The 17,412-nt window shown below is 45.9% G+C and overlaps 1 protein-coding gene across 1 annotated transcript; it reads left to right on the plus strand.

Moving 5' to 3' along the window:
* Positions 1-12,778: 12,778 nt before the first annotated feature.
* LOC144935273 (uncharacterized) lies at positions 12,779-17,009 on the plus strand. Its single transcript, XM_078861843.1, has 3 exons — positions 12,779-12,813; positions 14,588-15,066; positions 15,551-17,009. Exons 1-3 carry the CDS (start codon positions 12,779-12,781, stop codon positions 16,168-16,170), a joined length of 1,134 nt encoding a protein of 377 aa, XP_078717969.1. The 3' UTR covers positions 16,171-17,009.
* Positions 17,010-17,412: the final 403 nt, after the last annotated feature.

Consider the following 17,412-nt stretch of genomic DNA (forward strand, 5'->3'; position numbering starts at 1 on the left):
GATTATAATCTGTAATTATCACGAGGCGTCTTCAGGCTTCTGGATGCCTTTGTTGGCTACTGAGTTCACGGACTCACACTCAGAAGGTTGCGAGTTTTTATTTATTCTGGTCAGTGGTAGACTTAGCCCATCATTCCTGGTGGGTCGATAGATTAAATACTACTTTGTGGGAACGAATTTGTGGACAATATTGGAGACATCAATTTGAGCGCCACACAATCCACGTTTGAGCGGGGGGAGATGGCTGTCATCACCGCTGTCACCATCGCTGCAGAAACATGCGCAACTTACAGCTGTAAAGCGACGGTCATTGTAACACAATACATCGCACAAGTTTAGCTGGTGGGTGACGAGAACCCAGTTAAAATTGCGACCACAAAAAGGAAAATTCTGCACTGTATCTCTTTCAAAACGGATTGCCGTGAGTGTTGGGTGGTTGGTGGCTATTGGGGGAGGCAGACTCTTAATGAATAAGCGCAGATGTTTGCAGTGTTTTTTTTTTATTATCCGAGCATGTGCGTTGTGTTTATGGTTTACTTCAACATCCTCGGTACAGTACTGCAGTTGCACCAGGCATCACACTTTAAAGTGCTGCAGTCCAAACTTAACCTCTCAAAAATGTGCGCGAGTATGCTCACTACAGCCTCGCTGGCACTGGCAGTTGGCAATGTTCTCTGTTACAGCTCCTCGTCCCCAATCCTCCCCGATACATGGAGGCATCAATAATTATGAACCCCACGATTCCTTGGAAAGGTGTCAAACTGTGACTCCAGCCTAACGGAGTCTGCCGTGTGTCGTGTCCGTGTGTAATTCCCCTCATACGTGCAGCACTGTCTCTAGAGTATCGCTCCCAGCAAGTATGATCTCATCCAGGTTACGGACGGCCAAATGTAAAAACGACTGCTTTCACCTGAAAGCATTAACCACGCCCGGCATGAATAATATTATATGCCAGCAGACAGCATTGTCTCCTGAAACGCACACATCCACAACTTTCAGGACGTTGAGATCTCATCACATACGAGGACCCGGAGAGTGGTTTAAATCTCAACATTGAGCAGATGACCAATCAATAGATCACGATCAATTGGTTTTGATAAACCCCGCATGAAAAAATAGACAAAAAAAGCAGGAAATAGCAAAAGGAGGCTTGCAGTGGCCAGCTGAGCTCAAGTATCGAGGCATTATCAGTGTCCCCCGGTGCTGCTACGTTTTATGAGTACACAGAGTATTATACTGTACTGCATTTAGGCTTTACATGACTTGTACATTATTTAAAGACGGCATAGATATGTTTTTGTTTAATGTATTTGCGTGATCTTCACGGGTTTAGGGATTTTCCAATGTACTGTAAAAGGGTGCCACTTAAAAGCGAGCAACATGTCTTTGTTAGTCTGAGGCCTCTTGGGATTGAGAAATGCCGATGTCAGCAGAAAGGCCTCAACTCTTTACAGGGCCATCATATTTTGTCTGCGTGCCTCCTGCAGTTTGTATTTTTTGTGCAGATCTTAACCACCGATAGGACAGCTCTTTTCAGTCTCTGAGTGTTGCTCAGTTTGAATTAAGAACATTGGCCTCGGCTTGTCCTGTAATGCCCTCTCCGCTAAGTTCAGTGCCGGGGATGGAAAGACATGTTCTGAGATGGATCCTGGGTGTTTGCGCGTTTTGTGGCAGTGTCCCACATGGCTGTCGCATTTCCAACTGGACCAGAACCCAACTTCAAGTGCACATTCAATGCACCAGACCTAGCAATACGACACGTTTCCATCGTGGGAATTTAGAATTTCAACCACTGGCTCAGGGCTGCCAACAGAGCTGAGAGACGCCTCAATTATTGTTTGAGCCTGGAGAGACGTGGGCTTTGAACATGTAGGGCTATATTGCAGGAGCCAGCGTGCGAAAATTGAGATGCGACTTTGGAAATTAGTGTTGAGACCTAAAAAACAGCCGGGCCACCACGCAGTGCCTGCAGCTACTGGGTGCAAACTAACTTCCACATTACTGTGAGCACTAACAGCTGCAATCTGAACTCTCTAATAGCGGCTAATGTGTTCAACATTTGATACTTTTCCATAAACGAGTAACTCAGTAAGTTGTTCACCCCTTTTACTTGCGTACGCCAAGTTTCCTACTGTAAGCGATCAAACAATGTGCTCTCTTAAAAGCACTCAACTTTACAAGTAACATGTACATTTTGCCCGTGGGGTTGAAAGATGGGCTACATCTTTTTCTCCAAAGTGTGTGCCGCCTCTTTCGAGGCCACCATTCACAAGTGCTCCTCTGCTGCCGTGCCCCCTCGCGTGGACCAGCCAGCCACAGCGCGCACTCGGGTCACAACTCACACTCATGCATCGGCAATGCCCACGAGGCACGCGCTGGTGAACCTCGCTGGTGGACCTGGATGGTGCATTGTGTTTACACTGGAATGGTGAATCTCACTGGTGAACTGTGTTTACACTGGAATGACGCCAACTGCTTAATGAAATATTTTCAATAAAGACGTCGTTATCCGTCGAAGGCACGCACAGGTTCTGAAATACGTTAATAATGTCATTTATATAAACAAGGTGAACGAGTCCAGGATCCTTTTCCAGCCACGTTCCATATTTGTTAAAAATAATCATTTGGTCGCTTTGTCAAATCAGAAGGTTTGCAAAAAGCAGTACGATGTTTCTGTGAAATTAAATCACGCATCTATTTAGGTCAATGGTTTATGTAGGTAAAAGTACAGTGGCTGAGTTGCTTTCTCATGCCAATGCTGGTGGAATGACTTTCACTCGAGCAATCCGTAGAGTGCTACTCAAGAGGGAATTTGACCTTACTCTTCCATGCCATCTTGATTTCTCGGAGATCAGGTAGGCTTACGCAACACTTTACCCCCCCGGCCTCCCCTACATGGAACCTGCCGATTCAACTAACTGTGCCGTGCCCGTCTCAACTGCTGAGTGGGCAGAGGCAATGGGGGGGGGGGGGGGATGGAGATTTAAGAAACTCGCACCGTTGTTTCAACGGTCACACAAGGAGATTGACCCGACAACCTCTGGATTGCAAGCCCACTGTGCTAACCATTGCACCACGGGTTCCAGCCCTTGCTTTCTTCTATGCGGTCCATTAAAACCTTGGCTAGTGCATGGTTGGAAGTTGCTTTTTGGCCGCGTGTGTGGGTGCCTATAATGCAGGCGGGGTTAGTTTATATCGTGGAGATATATCATGGGAATCGCGCAACTGCAGGGAAATTACGCGCTGAATGTATTCATTATGATCCTGCCCCATGACTGTTTTGAGCAAGAATACACTTCGGCTAAAATTCTACATGAATGCCCAGTCCTATTTTTGTTATACAACGAAATGAAATGTAAAGTTGTGACGTCCTCTTTGATCATAACTGATGAAGGAGCGCAGTTGGCACTCTGAAAACAAAAAGTGACCGATTACTGCAATTGATTTGCTACAAAATAGACAAGGGTCTGCTAAGAAAGTGCAACAGCCATAGGGAAGCAAACTGGAGGTATCCCTTGGCCAGCCAAGAGATATAATACGAGCATATTGCAACTATGTTATCTATAAGGCTGGGTTGATTGGAGCCTTCACCTAAACACATTCCTGCGGAGGGAGCTGGTAGGAACGTTGGGTTGCTCGGTCAATGGCCAGGGTCAACGGCGGCGTGGTGTATTCCGCAAATATGCCCGACTGTGAGTAGGTTAAATGTTGAGTTTTATAAGGGCACCACGGGGTGACTAGCCCCTCCCCACCCTGCCCCACCCCTCCCAACCCCCACCCAGCCCCACCCTCTCCACCCAGCCCCTCCCCACCCAGCCCCTCCCCACCCTCCCCTCCCCACCCAGCCCCACCCAGCCCCTCCCTACCCTCCCCACCCAGCCCCTCCCTCCCCACCCAGCCCCTCCCTGCACGATGGACACAATTATCCCCTGTGGGCTGGTGTAACCAGGAGGTTCCTACCAGTAGAAGGCTTCACCCAATCTTACAAATGCTGAGGGATAGGGGCGCACTTTGGTAGTTGAGTCTCCCTACTAGCTAATGCCTCTTCGTGGTTAGTGGCTCCTGGTTAGATTACGAATATGATCTGTGACTTCAGCACTGAGCCTACTGTTATTGCCTTACTGAGTATTTCAGGATTCAGTTGTCAGAACAATCAGAATTGGTCACATTGTTGAAGGGAGGAGAAAAGCATAGACTCAAAAATACCACATTTGTACATTTTGTGGGTGCCTCTGAGTCACTGTGTGTCTGCTGCCAGAGGAGAGATGCAATGGCAGCAGAGTACAGTGTGGTAATGGACATTTCGCCATTATTCAACAGGGTCCCTGGACTAAATAAATAATCCATCAAGCAAAAACTAAGCAGAGTTATCACAGCTTAGGCGCACTGCCTAAATATTAAAGACTGTCACCCATGGAACCACTTGTAAGGCAGTCTTGCTTTGATCTGGAGCGCTGATTGAAAGGGCTCTTTGAAGAAAAACAGAACCCAAGCACTCCGGGACCGGTCCATCGTCACGAAACAGTGGCTGCTCGTGATCATTGTTTAAAAAAAATTTGACTTCGGGTTTCTTCTCGTGATTTTTTGTGTGGTGGGGAGGGAGGGGGGTTTAGTTAAAATCCCGGGAGATTTAAATAAAGGCAGACTTAAGCAAGACGAGGATGTGTTCTGTTGTTGTACTGCACTCCAAGCTCGCACAGCCAAACGTGGGCGTGGCTCTCGCACGCTCGCTGCGTGATCACGGTTAAGGCCCCGTGGTCAGCTTTGGTTCTGTGCTGTTGGAAGTTGAACAACAGCCTGTGCAACATAATGTTGTGTTTACGATGTTCGCACGCATTGAAAGTTGTATTTTTTTCATCCTTTTGTTTTGTTATTAATTTAGTGTTTGGATTTTTATAGGGCGTTATATGGCAATGTTTTCTATCATGCTCGTGTCCTGTGATTAAGAAATTGCCTCACAAAACTTCGTCTCATATAGAGGGTCGCCTCGACTTACGAACATTCGACTTACGAACTTTCAGAGATACGAACAAACCTGTCCGTATGTCCAGTTGCCTGTTCGGACCGAGAGTCGTAAGTTCAACCGCCGCGCAATCGACGGCGGTGGTTGTTCGGTGTCATTACCCAGCATTCCCAGCTGTTATGCCTAGGCAGACACTATTGCCTGTTCTATTTCGGAATGTATAAAGCGCACTTTCCCGGGGCACTTTAAAATGCCAGCCGACGGCGTTCAGTGAGGGAGGTGATGGAATGGATGGAGCGACAGGGGCTGGGAATGGAGCCTCACTACCACATTCTCTGTGTGCTGTTCACGAATATTATCATCCCCCATCATCTCTCAGAAGCGTAAGGGTGGTGAAAGTATTGAGGGTGGTAGTAATAAGAACCAGTGACATCTACAGGAGATTATACAACTTGTAAAGCCATTTCCCGTGTGTAGTGTACATGCCGTACAACATGTTGGGAATTGACAGGAGTAAAAACAAATCGACCTATGAACAGACCTCTGGAATCTAACTCGTTCCTAAGTAGAGGAGTCCCTTTAAATACATGTATCACTAAAAGAGCGTGGTGTCATCTTCCGGGACCATTCCCTGACGAAAACACATGTAAACGTTTGGAAAATGTCAACATCCTAGTAATAGTTACTGTCATGTCTGTAAACTCGAGGAGAGTATTTAAAATAATGCCTATTCCATTCATGCCAAATGTTTACACGTTCAAAGTTATATTTAGACTCACGTAAACTCTCCTTGCAATTTTAGAAAGGCAAGCATTGGTACAGTAATGCATTTGGGCTTATTGAAAGATAATTCAATGAAGGAATCTGATTACAGCCATGAGAATGTGGAATTTCCACAAATGACTCAAGGCCACCAACGGAAATGAAGCATTGTCCCATCGTGCTCACTTCATCCTGAGCACCATCGTGGGTCAGTTTAACACGGAGTAGTAGCAGTAGGCTTTCGCGACCAATGTTATCCATAATCGAGGTGTTTTGGGTTAGATCACGTAAATATAAATGTGTCGTTAAACCCGCCACCACCCGACACAGCCAATTCGTTTGGTTTGTCACGGAAACAAAACTTGCCAATTCGCCACTGGTACAGCACACCGGTGTGTTGAAGAGTAAACCCACAACATTTACAATTCGAGTGCTGTGGGTGGCTCTTGAAGAGTAAAGTAATGGTAACAACAGCAACGAATTTAAAATATCCAGCTCTCAACCCATTTTGAATGTCCTTAATACTGTACTTGCATACACGCACACACAGTAATGGCACAACACATCATGTTGAACAGCAGTCTGGGAGCTGTGAGCTTGTGGGCACACGATGTATGTTTAACACGTAGCCTTTCGCGACCAATATTATCCATAATAAAGGTTTTTTGGGGGTGTAGATCGCGTAAATATAAATGCGTCGTTAAACCCGCCACCACCCAACACAGCCAATTATTAAGGCTTTGTCACGTAAACAAAACGCTGCGTGCTAGTTAGTTACTACCCCTTCACCCCTCAACAAAAATTATGGACCCCAAGTTGTAGGTTTGCACGCAAGGGGCATGCGCCCCCTCTCTCTCTGCCCGAACACACAACACGCGACCACCACGGAGCACAGCCACAGCCAGGCCCAGTGCCGTGCTTAAACGCAGCCTCTGAGGACGACGCCGTCACGAGTCGTCGTAGCAAATCTCCCACTGGCTCTTCGGAATCATACGATTTCAATTAATTCACTCTCGGGGCAACCGAATGCTTGGACAGCACATTGGCACGGTCAGCGTATTGTATGCTTGTTTTACATGGAGATTAATTCTCGAACATAGCAGCCAATTTTACTTTTTTTTTAATTCAAATTTTTTTTGTAAAAGTCATATCCAAATCAGCAGCAAAGATAATGCAACGTGTTCTTGCACCAGGATACACGTAATCATTTCTACCACATACAGCACTTCTTAGCTAAAAAGGCAAAGCAATAATAGTGTCGTACTTGTACAGGAAATCCTCATTGAGCTGATTTGGATGTGTTGGCTCATGCATGTGGGAGGAAACTGGAGCATCTGGACAAAATACTCAAATACCCATCCAAATATGCCATGAGCCCATTTGTTCTATTTCCATGAACTAACAATCTCCTAGATGCAGGGGTTAGGAGTCTCAATGCTCACGATAATCTCTGCAGCATTGACCAAACCCACATCCAAAGCACGTGATTGCAGGTACTGCACACACTATCACACTGGGCTACGTTACCTTTAAAGCTGTTTAGTTCTGTGACTGCATTTTTATAGCTGATGTAGAAACGAAATGTATGTACATTTGGGCAGAACTGGTCAAACACTGACCGGCTCCCGCAAAGGTCACCTGACTTTACCTTATTAGGTGTACCATAGGGTTGGAGAAAAGACTCTTGAAAGTTAACATGCACTCATGGGGCTGAGCCACACACGGACATACAATTGTAGGAGATCAGTGTATTGGCATGCGTGTGGAAAGTCTACGCAATTATTGTATGTAACATTGATCACTCAACATTAAGTATCCTCCTGACTGGCAATAGAGTTAAGAGTGCTCCTCTTACAATAATGTGTTTGAAATCCATATGACATTTGGGATCAGCTTCGTCCTTCATTCGTTCACGGTTGACAAAGTGAGTAGGAGAAGTCACACGTGGTTGTAATAGAGTCCCATTACTTCATCTTCTCGCACCTTGACGACTGCAACTCTCCTTTATGGACTCCTAAAATCCCTCAGCCTCCAAATAATCCTCAACTCCAGTGCCAGACTTCTCCTCTGCACCTGCAAACGATACCACATCACGCCAGTACTCAATGTCCAACACAATCAAATCCCAAGTCAACGAAATGGTTGGACTTGCTACCATCAAGGTTCTCCGTGGATTCACACCTGCGCATCCCGACTCGTCTTCAAGAGTCTCCAATCTGCTCCGTCATATCTCGCCGCGTGTGAACCTCAGGCGCGACACGGGCTGCGCAGTTTCGGGGTCTCCGGCCCAAAGACGCTGGAACACGCTGCCAGCGCATGTCCGGGATCCATCCCTGAGTCTGAGCCAGTTCTGCAATAGACTGAAAAACGGTTGTTGGTGTTGTTTTTCAGAGAGCCCGTTTCAACGTGTGGTCAATGCGCATTCGTGATGGACTGGACTCATAAGAGTGCGCAATAAAAAATGTTCTTACCTACTCACCTCCCTCTTCCCTGTATTGTTCTACTGACCATCAGTACTCTCAGCTCCAAAACCATCTTGTCTGGAATTCCCTTCCTAACCACACGCAGGTCCAGGCTCGATGCCTTTTCCTCTTGATCTCGGCCTTTCACTGTTTGTCTCTTCTCTGAGAAGTGTCTTCATTTGCACCTTATCGTAACAAATATACCACATTTACCTCCATTGTTTTACTTCCTCGTGCACCACATATGGCTATTTGTTGAATGTCTTGAGATGCACTTGTATGTAGACGCTATATATATCAATTTTATATCGTAGAGGAATAAGTCAGTATTTATCACGAGGTCGAGGTTGCTACGGAAAATGAAAGCTGACCCAATACTTCCAGTATGTGCAGGTGGACATTTTTTTAAATCCTTTATATTAAGTTCGCTTGCTTGCGTGCTTGCGTGCTTGCTTGCTTGCTTAGGACCGTGCAAATCTTTCGGTCGTTTTTTAACCCACTTCCCGTGATCCAATCGAGCTGACATTTTCCACACAGACTCGTTGTGCGTGACAATTAATTTTCGTGAAAAATGTTTTCCAACATTTTACACTGTTTAGGGAAATGTTTTTAAATATTTAATTACCAATTGCCTAATGCTGGCAGACAATCATCTGACCCATAGGTGGCAGCCATCTCAAGCCAGAGGACGAGAGGACTCTAGCCGCCACGCATATAAAGGATTTATAGTGAAAAACTTTGTTTTTACGGGTTAATTTTTTACTCGGCTGAAATGCAAGTGCAGAACTTAAATTCAACATAAAAATTGAGAGCGAGTCACCTAAAGGGGGATGCACATATTGGCGCAGCTCACCTGCGCAGCTCACCTGCGCAGCTCACCTGTGAGAGGCGATCCACGTGTGTGGGACGGCCACCACAGCCACGCCCGCTGCTTCACGTGCACCTGGTTGTAATTTGGTTATTCGGGAGTGAAAAAAAGTTGCTTTGATGAAACGCAGTTGCCCGCCAGCCTGGTCTAAAAATAAACCACCCTCGCGGTGGCTGGCCACCCCACGCTGTGTCTCCGCATCCCATTGTGTAGCAGAGCAAGTGTCCAGTTTCCTCCAAGTATCCACAGAGAAATGCCAGGCGCTGAATCTGAACCCCGTGAAAGCCGTGCATCCACCACCGGATGAGAGAAATGTAAAAGTTTCCGCGCAAAGTGTGCTTTTGGAGTGTCCCTTGATAGACGACAGCCCACGTGTTTGGCGATTCCCATGAAGGGATGTGTTACGAATGCGATGCTGAAGCACATATTTGTTACGCTTTTCAACTAAAGTTGAAACCGTATACGCTTTAGTCTTGTTCGTCCGTCTGTCTGTTGCACTGGGTCACAATAACTCACGTAAAATTATGCAGGTTAGGTGAGATTTTAGTGTAAGGTTGTATCGCTGTTAGGAATGTCGTGATAGAAAATCATCTGTGTTGATTTGGTTGCCCTAAATATCGAAAATCGATTCTATTATTGCGTAGGACAATATGTTCAGGAGTTACATGTCAATGTTGAGGTCTACTATCCAGGAGAGGGCCTCGGTCGAGAGTTTGAGTCGTGTTGCTATTCCTCCTTGTGAAGAAGCGAAGACTAGCAGTGGTTTACTATGTGGTCCATAGTTTGGGGTGCATGGTCATAGTCGCACTGCTGCGGCTTGTCTTCAATTGCCCAGTGATGAAGGAAGTGTGCGCGTGTCGGTCGGACTTTTGACGTTCTGATGCCGTTGATGGTTACACCGGTGTCTTCAAGAAATGTCAAAGCCAGGGGGTGCAATTTTTGGGTCTTCGTGAAAATAAAAAACCCAGCACAATGGAAAAACCATTTTGTGTGGCTCAGCTCTGAGCACAAAGTTATCTTGGAAACCTTTGTAGCAATCCATACACATGGATGGTCTTTTGGCCCCTTGTTTTATATCTGGGGTCTATAACAGGACTGCAGTTGCCTCTTGATTTGCAATACACACTCTATAGATATTTTAATTAATTAAAATGCCATCCAAGCTCAACAATTATATTGTATGTGTCAAGTGCCTTGAGAGAAGGTGCTCCATAAATATTAATTAGATTAAAATACAATAAATATGATGCACATATATGTACGTTAAATCCTACCTGAATTATGTTAGGGCAAATAAAATTAGTACCACTGTGGGAAATCAAGTGGTTATCATATGGAGGTATTGGCTGCAACCATAGTAATGTGGATTTCCCACCACTCACTTACGCTTGAGCAGAGAGACAATGCACAGCACCTATTTTACAAATCCAACTTCATTTAATCATATTTAATTTGTGTCATTCGTTGTTGGCATCGTCAAAGTAGAGATTTACCTCCGATTCAGCGTGCACCGCTGGAGGGCAATGCAGGCTGGGATTTTTGAGTCGCTGGATTTAAATATCACTTCTCGTAGGGGAGCAGGCACTCTGTGTTGGCACTCGCCTGGCGAAAATGGGTGTCGATTAAACCTTCACTGGCCACTGCTACAGACGTCGGGGCTGTGATCATTGCCTGTAGCAGCCTGATGTTTGCGGGTTCTTGAGCTGACATTCAGCAAAGCCGCCGTGGCAACTCGGGTTCACGGCTGCACGGTAATTTCAGACGCAGGGGGAGGGGGGGGAATTTCATAAATAAGGAAAATGGTCATTATTTGGCTGTTTGGCTAAGCGCTCGAGGCAGAATGGTTACAGTGAAAATGAATCCAACGAGTATTTTACAAATCGTCAAAAAAAAATACTTAGAAACAGCTGTTATATAAACAATACACGCATATATTACAATGCCAGGGGGAAATTCTCTCTTTCTATTCATCTCCTCACAACGGCTTGATATATAACAGACTTTCCTGATGTGTAATTCCCAGAGCTTGCAGTGAATGCCTTTAAATTACAAGACTCGATCCACGCAGTGATACAAATGCATCTGCGTACATCGAGTACGACATTGTATGTACCGTCTACCTTAATCGCTCGGCAGGTCGTGTGTGGTTGGGGTAAAGTATGCGGCCCTTGCCCCACCACCTTCTCCAACCATTATATAAACGGAGTGGTAGCTCCTGCAATCTCTCATTTACTTGATACAGCTGTCGTGGCTGTGACGGTACCACCTGAAGACGGAAGCTTGTGTTGCCTCCGAAACGTCGTGATTTTTGTTTTATTTTATTTTACTTTTTAATGTTTTTACCTACGTGACTTTACCGAAAAAACCTAAGAATATGAATCATTGCATTCACGAAAGCTTCAAATCTAGAAAAAAAAAAGTGTGGGTACTTCTGCCTCTTCCAGCACGCCTGGTCAGCGTGGAGAGTCGGTGAACGGACCCTCGAGGCAGCCTCTCCAGAGCTCTCTCTCTCTCTCGGTCAGGGCCTTCCGCCAGCAGCGGTGTGAGTTGGTAATTGCGGTGCTGCACATTTACCTTACCGCTGTATGTCTGTATGCGTCAAGACAGCGGGTTTCTTCGGCAGTGAACGGTCCTTTGCACAGCAGCGATGAAGTTCCACCACTGTTTAGGATTGTCTTTCGATGTGTGCACTTTCCAGCATTTCTTTGACCAGGGGCACAATTTGACTTGATTGAAATGTCTGATTAGTGTATCCATATATTGCATCCACAGTTAGTAAAGGTTGTATTGCACAGCACTGCATTCTACGTTATGGTTCAGATGTAGAGATAGTGGCTTGCAATCGGAAGGTTATGAGTTCAAGTTCTGTTTGGGGGTTGACCCAGCCTATCATCCCTTCCTGGGAAATACAATACATACCACGTTGAGGGGATGTCAAACGTGGATGTCCTATGGATAGTGTCGGCAGGGAATCACTTTAACTTTAATTTATAAAACTGAATTATATTACATAAATACGTGAAATATATGAAATAATGTAATGACAGTTGTTAAACAAAAGTTATTCGTACAATATCGTATAAAGTATGTATATTCCTAATGACACATTTATCAATAGTTCTTTCCGAATGTATTTGAAAAGACTGCAAAAAGAGAATTAAAAAAATTGGCTTTAGACACAAACGTATATCTCAGTAATATAGCGTACTGCTTCATAACCTAGCGCACCGCTTACCAATCAATATAGTGTGCTGTTGACTAATACAGCGGACTGCTTACTAAACAAAAAAATCACCGTGCCATTAGCTGCATATTTTTCACATGAGTCTTGCTCGACTTGTCAATTCTAAAGTTTTCTATTTGTTGATGAGCCCAATAATTTTTCTAATGAACAAGCGAAATAAAATACTATACCTTGCGTTTATAATAAATTGCATATACTACACTGTAAACATGGCTTACAGTATATATTATAGATAAAATGCTAAGCAGGTTCTGGATTTAATTTTGCAAATGGAACAATGAATACCACCCATGGATTTCCCAGTCGAACTGCTGTTGGAAAAGCAATACAGTCTGATGTACAGTCCTGTATGAATGTCAAGGTCTCTACTAAATAACCATGTGAGAGAGTCATGGTTAGGATCCTGTCCAAATGCAGCTCATCTTTGACAAACGTGCAAACATTTTAAATGTGTATGCCAGGCGGAGTGGTCAGCGATCATGGAGTGCCTTGCCAATGAGCCCGTCATTCAGAGGTTTGATTATAGGCATTAACCATTTATTTCTGTGGGAAATGACCAACGCGTGCTGTCCACTGTGAAGTGAAGGTGACAGGCCCTGTGGCTTCAGGCACGATGATATATTTACTGGGTGCTCCTGTCATAGCCCAAAGGCAACATTTATCAATGACAATATTGTACAAAAATATCAATATCATTATTCTCTCACTTGAGGCAATAAACTCAACAGGCCTTCATCCGATTCCATAAATGACATAGAACGGATTTCCAATACTTTATATGCTCATAATACCAACGAAAAGGACAAAAAAAATGTATTTTTCATAAAAGGGCATGAGGGCACAGGGTATGACCATTGTCCTTGCCGTGATGTCTGGAGTTACTGTAGAGGAAAAGGCCCTTGTATTATATCTTTCCTTTTTGAGTTTGTGTAGGAACAGCCGAGTGAGGGAGAAGCACAAGCAGGCAACCGTTTACATGTTGCAGTAACTAATCGCAAACACGGAGAGAGAAACAACCCTCACCACTGCTGGAAAAAAAATGGTCTGCTTCGATCATGCGGCTGTCCGACCACACACTTCACGCTTGTCAGTTTGGTGAAGGCCCACCAGCTGCTGGAACTAAATGAACGGAGGGATTTTATTAAACACTGCCTTTTGTAAAAATGTAGTAGGCTAGCACTTTGGGCAATTCTCCTTTTCTAAAGCAAGGTCAATTCAGCTAAATACGTTTTATTTTTTGGTTACCGCAATGGCTAAGAATACATTTTCATCACCTTCAAAAAACAAGAACATCTCCTTTACCCATATCACTGTAGTTATTCACGTGTAAATGATTGAGCAAAATATTTTTCGCAATGAAGTGACCGCTTTATACACAGTGTGCTCAAAAACATTGTAAAAACAAACACCAGATACATTCTTAGCATAGGCCCTGAAGCTCATGTTCTGCCCGCAGATATCTGAAGGATCAGAGCTAAGTTGATTAAAATGTTTTTTTGAAGAAGTATTGAAAATGGTGAATTTTAGAGGCAGCCAGAGGTAATATTTACATTGAAATTTGAAAACATAGCTTTCATATTTTACATCGTTTTCTTTAACGAGCGGTTTTTGTGGAAACTGAGGCAGAATTGAGTGGTAAACGCGTACAACTGCAGAATTCAGCAACACACTTAGATGCAAATTTGGATGATTAATGTTGTTTTGCACATTTAAATATTACTTGAACAATGATCACTAATATTGATTTATGGAGTGTTTTGGGCCAAATATTACTCTTGTTTCCAGTGGCAATAAATACGATTAGACCACATTGCACGTAGGTAATGTAATTGATGCTTGCCAATATAAGCATTCCTTCTCAATAATGAACAATATTTTGCAGAGAGACATTGCTGCCAAAGAAATGCATTAAATTATACAATGGGTCATGGGTCTGTCTTAAATTAATGCATTAAGCGAGGCATAATGGTTTTATAATAATTAAACTTTGCAGTGCCAACTTACTTTCCTTGATATTGGTCACAGACAGGTGTGCAAAATATTTCAACAATAATTAGTGCGAAGTCGTCACTTCATTACAGACATTACATCATGTAAAGAATGTGGAATTTCTGCCACCGACTTTGGACCACCAATATTTGAACGTGGAGGCCCTTTGAGTTTGCTCTATACAGCATCACAGACGTTTGGGTATTTAAACGCATAGCATACAAAAATGGTGACATACATTTGCGTCTTAGTGAAATAAATTGCGGTTAATGCCGTAACAACTCTCTCTTCCGACACAGACAACAACAACAACAGCAGCAGCAGAAACCAGCCACAAGCCATCCGCATCTCAAGGACGCGGCAGCGGTGGCGGTGGGGGGTGGTGGTGCTTGGTGGTTGTTGGCGACTTCAATTCCCGGCTCAGTAATCTCCCAGCGCCCTCGCCAAAGTGGGGGGCAAAGAACAGACGCCCCCCAGAGGCCGTCTCGGCGCCCTCACGCGCGAGACGTGGGCGGCATCGCCCGCACCATGCGGGAGGTCGCACCCGCCCTGCTGCTGCTCCTGCTGCTCTCCCTCGCAGCTGCGTCCGAGGCGGCCGAGGAACGGCCCCCGGTGGACGAGGGCCTGCCACGCTTCATGTGCAGCATCCCCGGTCCCCCCGGCCCTCCGGGCTTACTGGGGTCTCCTGGAATTCCAGGTCCCGCGGGGTCGGCGGGGATGCCGGGAAGGGATGGCAGAGACGGTGCCGTGGGAAGCAAGGGGGACCGGGGCCAGCCAGGTCAGTGGCACAAACACAAAGAACACATTCCTCCTCCTGCGGAGGGAGCCGGTAGTAACGTTGGGTTGCTCGGTCAATGGCCAGGGTCAACGGCGGCGTGGTGTATTCCGCAAATATGCCCGACTGTGAGGGCGGGCACAAGCCGGCGTGAGTAGGTTAAACGTTGAGTTTTATAAGGGCACCACGGGGTGACCAGCCCCTCCCCACCCAGCCCCACCCCTCCCCCCACCCAGCCCCACCCTCCCCCCCCACCCAGCCTTGTATTTCTATGCTCCCATAACCATCCTTCCACCTTTCACCTCCCTGCACTGACCAGCGTGATGTATAATCAGAGATCCTCCATGACCCGCAATGTGTGGGGAGGTCCTCAACCAGCAGTGAATTGACAAAAGACTGCACATGTACGTGCAACTTCGTGCATGCTATGGTAAATGGCGATTGCATCACAGTGGCTGACAAATGACACGAGCAACTTTCATTTCAGGCACAAATGGAAAGCCCGGTAAGCCGGGCCTTCAGGGACAGAAAGGACTGCGCGGAGCCTACGGCAAGGCCGGGCCCAGGGGTGTGAAGGGACCTCCGGGTACCGTGGGGCCCTCCGGCCCTCAGGGCCCTCTCGGGATGAAGGGGGTGCGCGGTGAGCGCGGGCCGCCCGGCAGCTGCAAGTGCAGCAACATCCCTCGCTCGGCCTTCACGGCCGCCATCACGGCCAGCTACCCGGAGGTGCGCACGCCCATCAAGTTCGACAAGGTGCTGTTCAACGAGGGCGGCCACTACAGCGGGCTGACTGGGAAATTCATCTGCGCCATCCCCGGCGTCTACTACTTCTCGTACGACGTGACGCTCGCCAACAAGCACCTGGCCATCGGGCTCATGCACAACGGGGTCTACCGCGTGCGCACGTTCGACGCCAACACGGGCAACCACGACGTGGCGTCGGGCGCCACGCTCTTGCTGCTCAAGCCCGAGGACGAAGTGTGGCTCCAGATCTTCTACGCGGACCAAAACGGGCTCTTTGCTGACCCCAACTGGGCCGACAGCCTCTTCTCTGGGTTCCTGCTCTACCCCGACCCCGACTATATGGCTGACTATGATGAGCTTTAACTGCGCAGCGTGAGGAACTCGTTGGTAGGGACTGGTTTTGGGTTCGGGGAAAATGGTGCTAATTTCACTGGTGGACTTATTGTGACCAGGCCTGTATGAGTTGCTGTGCTGGGAAAACTATGCAGCAAGGCTCAGCTCTCTGAGGTGACCACAGCAGCAAAGATTAAAGTCTTTGCCAGAGGTTTCTATGAGCAAGCCTTCATACTCAACTGTAGAGAACCCCATTAATCAGGGCCTGATTATCCAACAAATGGGGTAAGCAGCTGCCTTTGGAGCCATGAGGCTTCACGTTGGAAGTTATAGAGATTTGCATTGATCGTAGGAAAGAGGCTTGGACCCAAAAACAAAATGAGGCAGAATATTATTTGGACTTAGTGTTCAGTGGATTCTCAATCCAGGTCTGATGAAGCCTCATTTCCACATCTTTGTCTATATACAAAACCCCCGATTATTAATTGTTATATGCTATTTTAACCGTGTGTGTTGATACAGATTTCTGCAACTCAGGAATGAAGAGTTTTCAGAATTTGGCTATAGAATAAAGACAACTTGGAGTGTGGTGATGTTAATTGCTTGCCAATGACACTTAATTCCAGTCATATATAGCAGGAGGACCGGTGATGTGGGTATTAACAGGACCATTCTCATATAGTGTCAACCTACAGTGAGTGGAGTGGGGACTGGTGTTGTACACAGGCTGGTCCCACGAGGCATTACATCCTTTCAAACCGTGTGCGGGGAAATAAAACATGTAAAGCACAGAGTGAATATTAAATGTCTCTGTATCGAATGTTTTCTTGTTCATCGTTCTTAAGGCAATGGAGAGAATAAATGTGGTGAATGCGATAATCATTTTACTCTCTTCTGCTGGGAACATATTGCATTGTAGGTGCCAATCACCAGTTATAATCCATTCCATGTTAACCTGTTTTGATTTTGAGATATGGTATTGCAAAAGTTTTCAGATCAACGTGTATCACCGCTCAAACAAGTGTGCGAGTGTTGGTGATGTTGAGCCCGTTGTATATTCTTCAGACAACGACTGTTGGACTTCTCATGAAGTGGCACTTACTCTCTGAACACCCGAGGGGTTTGGGTTAAGCCACCCACACCGCTCCCCCCGACTGGAATTTGAACTTGAAACCTTCCGCTGTGCCCTAACCGTAGCATTACCAAGCCGTGTCAACTTCGATTTCCAAACTCTGTAAAGGTAAAGTCACGTAATAGAATAAGAATGTTTAA

The sequence above is a fragment of the Lampetra fluviatilis genome, chromosome 12, assembly GCF_964198595.1.
Source record: "Lampetra fluviatilis chromosome 12, kcLamFluv1.1, whole genome shotgun sequence".
In the NCBI taxonomy this organism is placed as follows: domain Eukaryota; kingdom Metazoa; phylum Chordata; class Hyperoartia; order Petromyzontiformes; family Petromyzontidae; genus Lampetra; species Lampetra fluviatilis.

Excerpts from the sequence above, each read along its gene's own strand:
- LOC144935273 (XM_078861843.1), top strand. The coding sequence starts at position 12,779 with ATGGAGTGCCTTGCCAATGAGCCCGTCATTCAGAG. Across the intron at positions 12,814-14,587 it reads AATGAGCCCGTCATTCAGAG|ACAACAACAACAACAGCAGC; the intron begins GTTTGATTATAG and ends CTTCCGACACAG. Across the intron at positions 15,067-15,550 it reads GGGGGACCGGGGCCAGCCAG|GCACAAATGGAAAGCCCGGT; the intron begins GTCAGTGGCACA and ends CTTTCATTTCAG.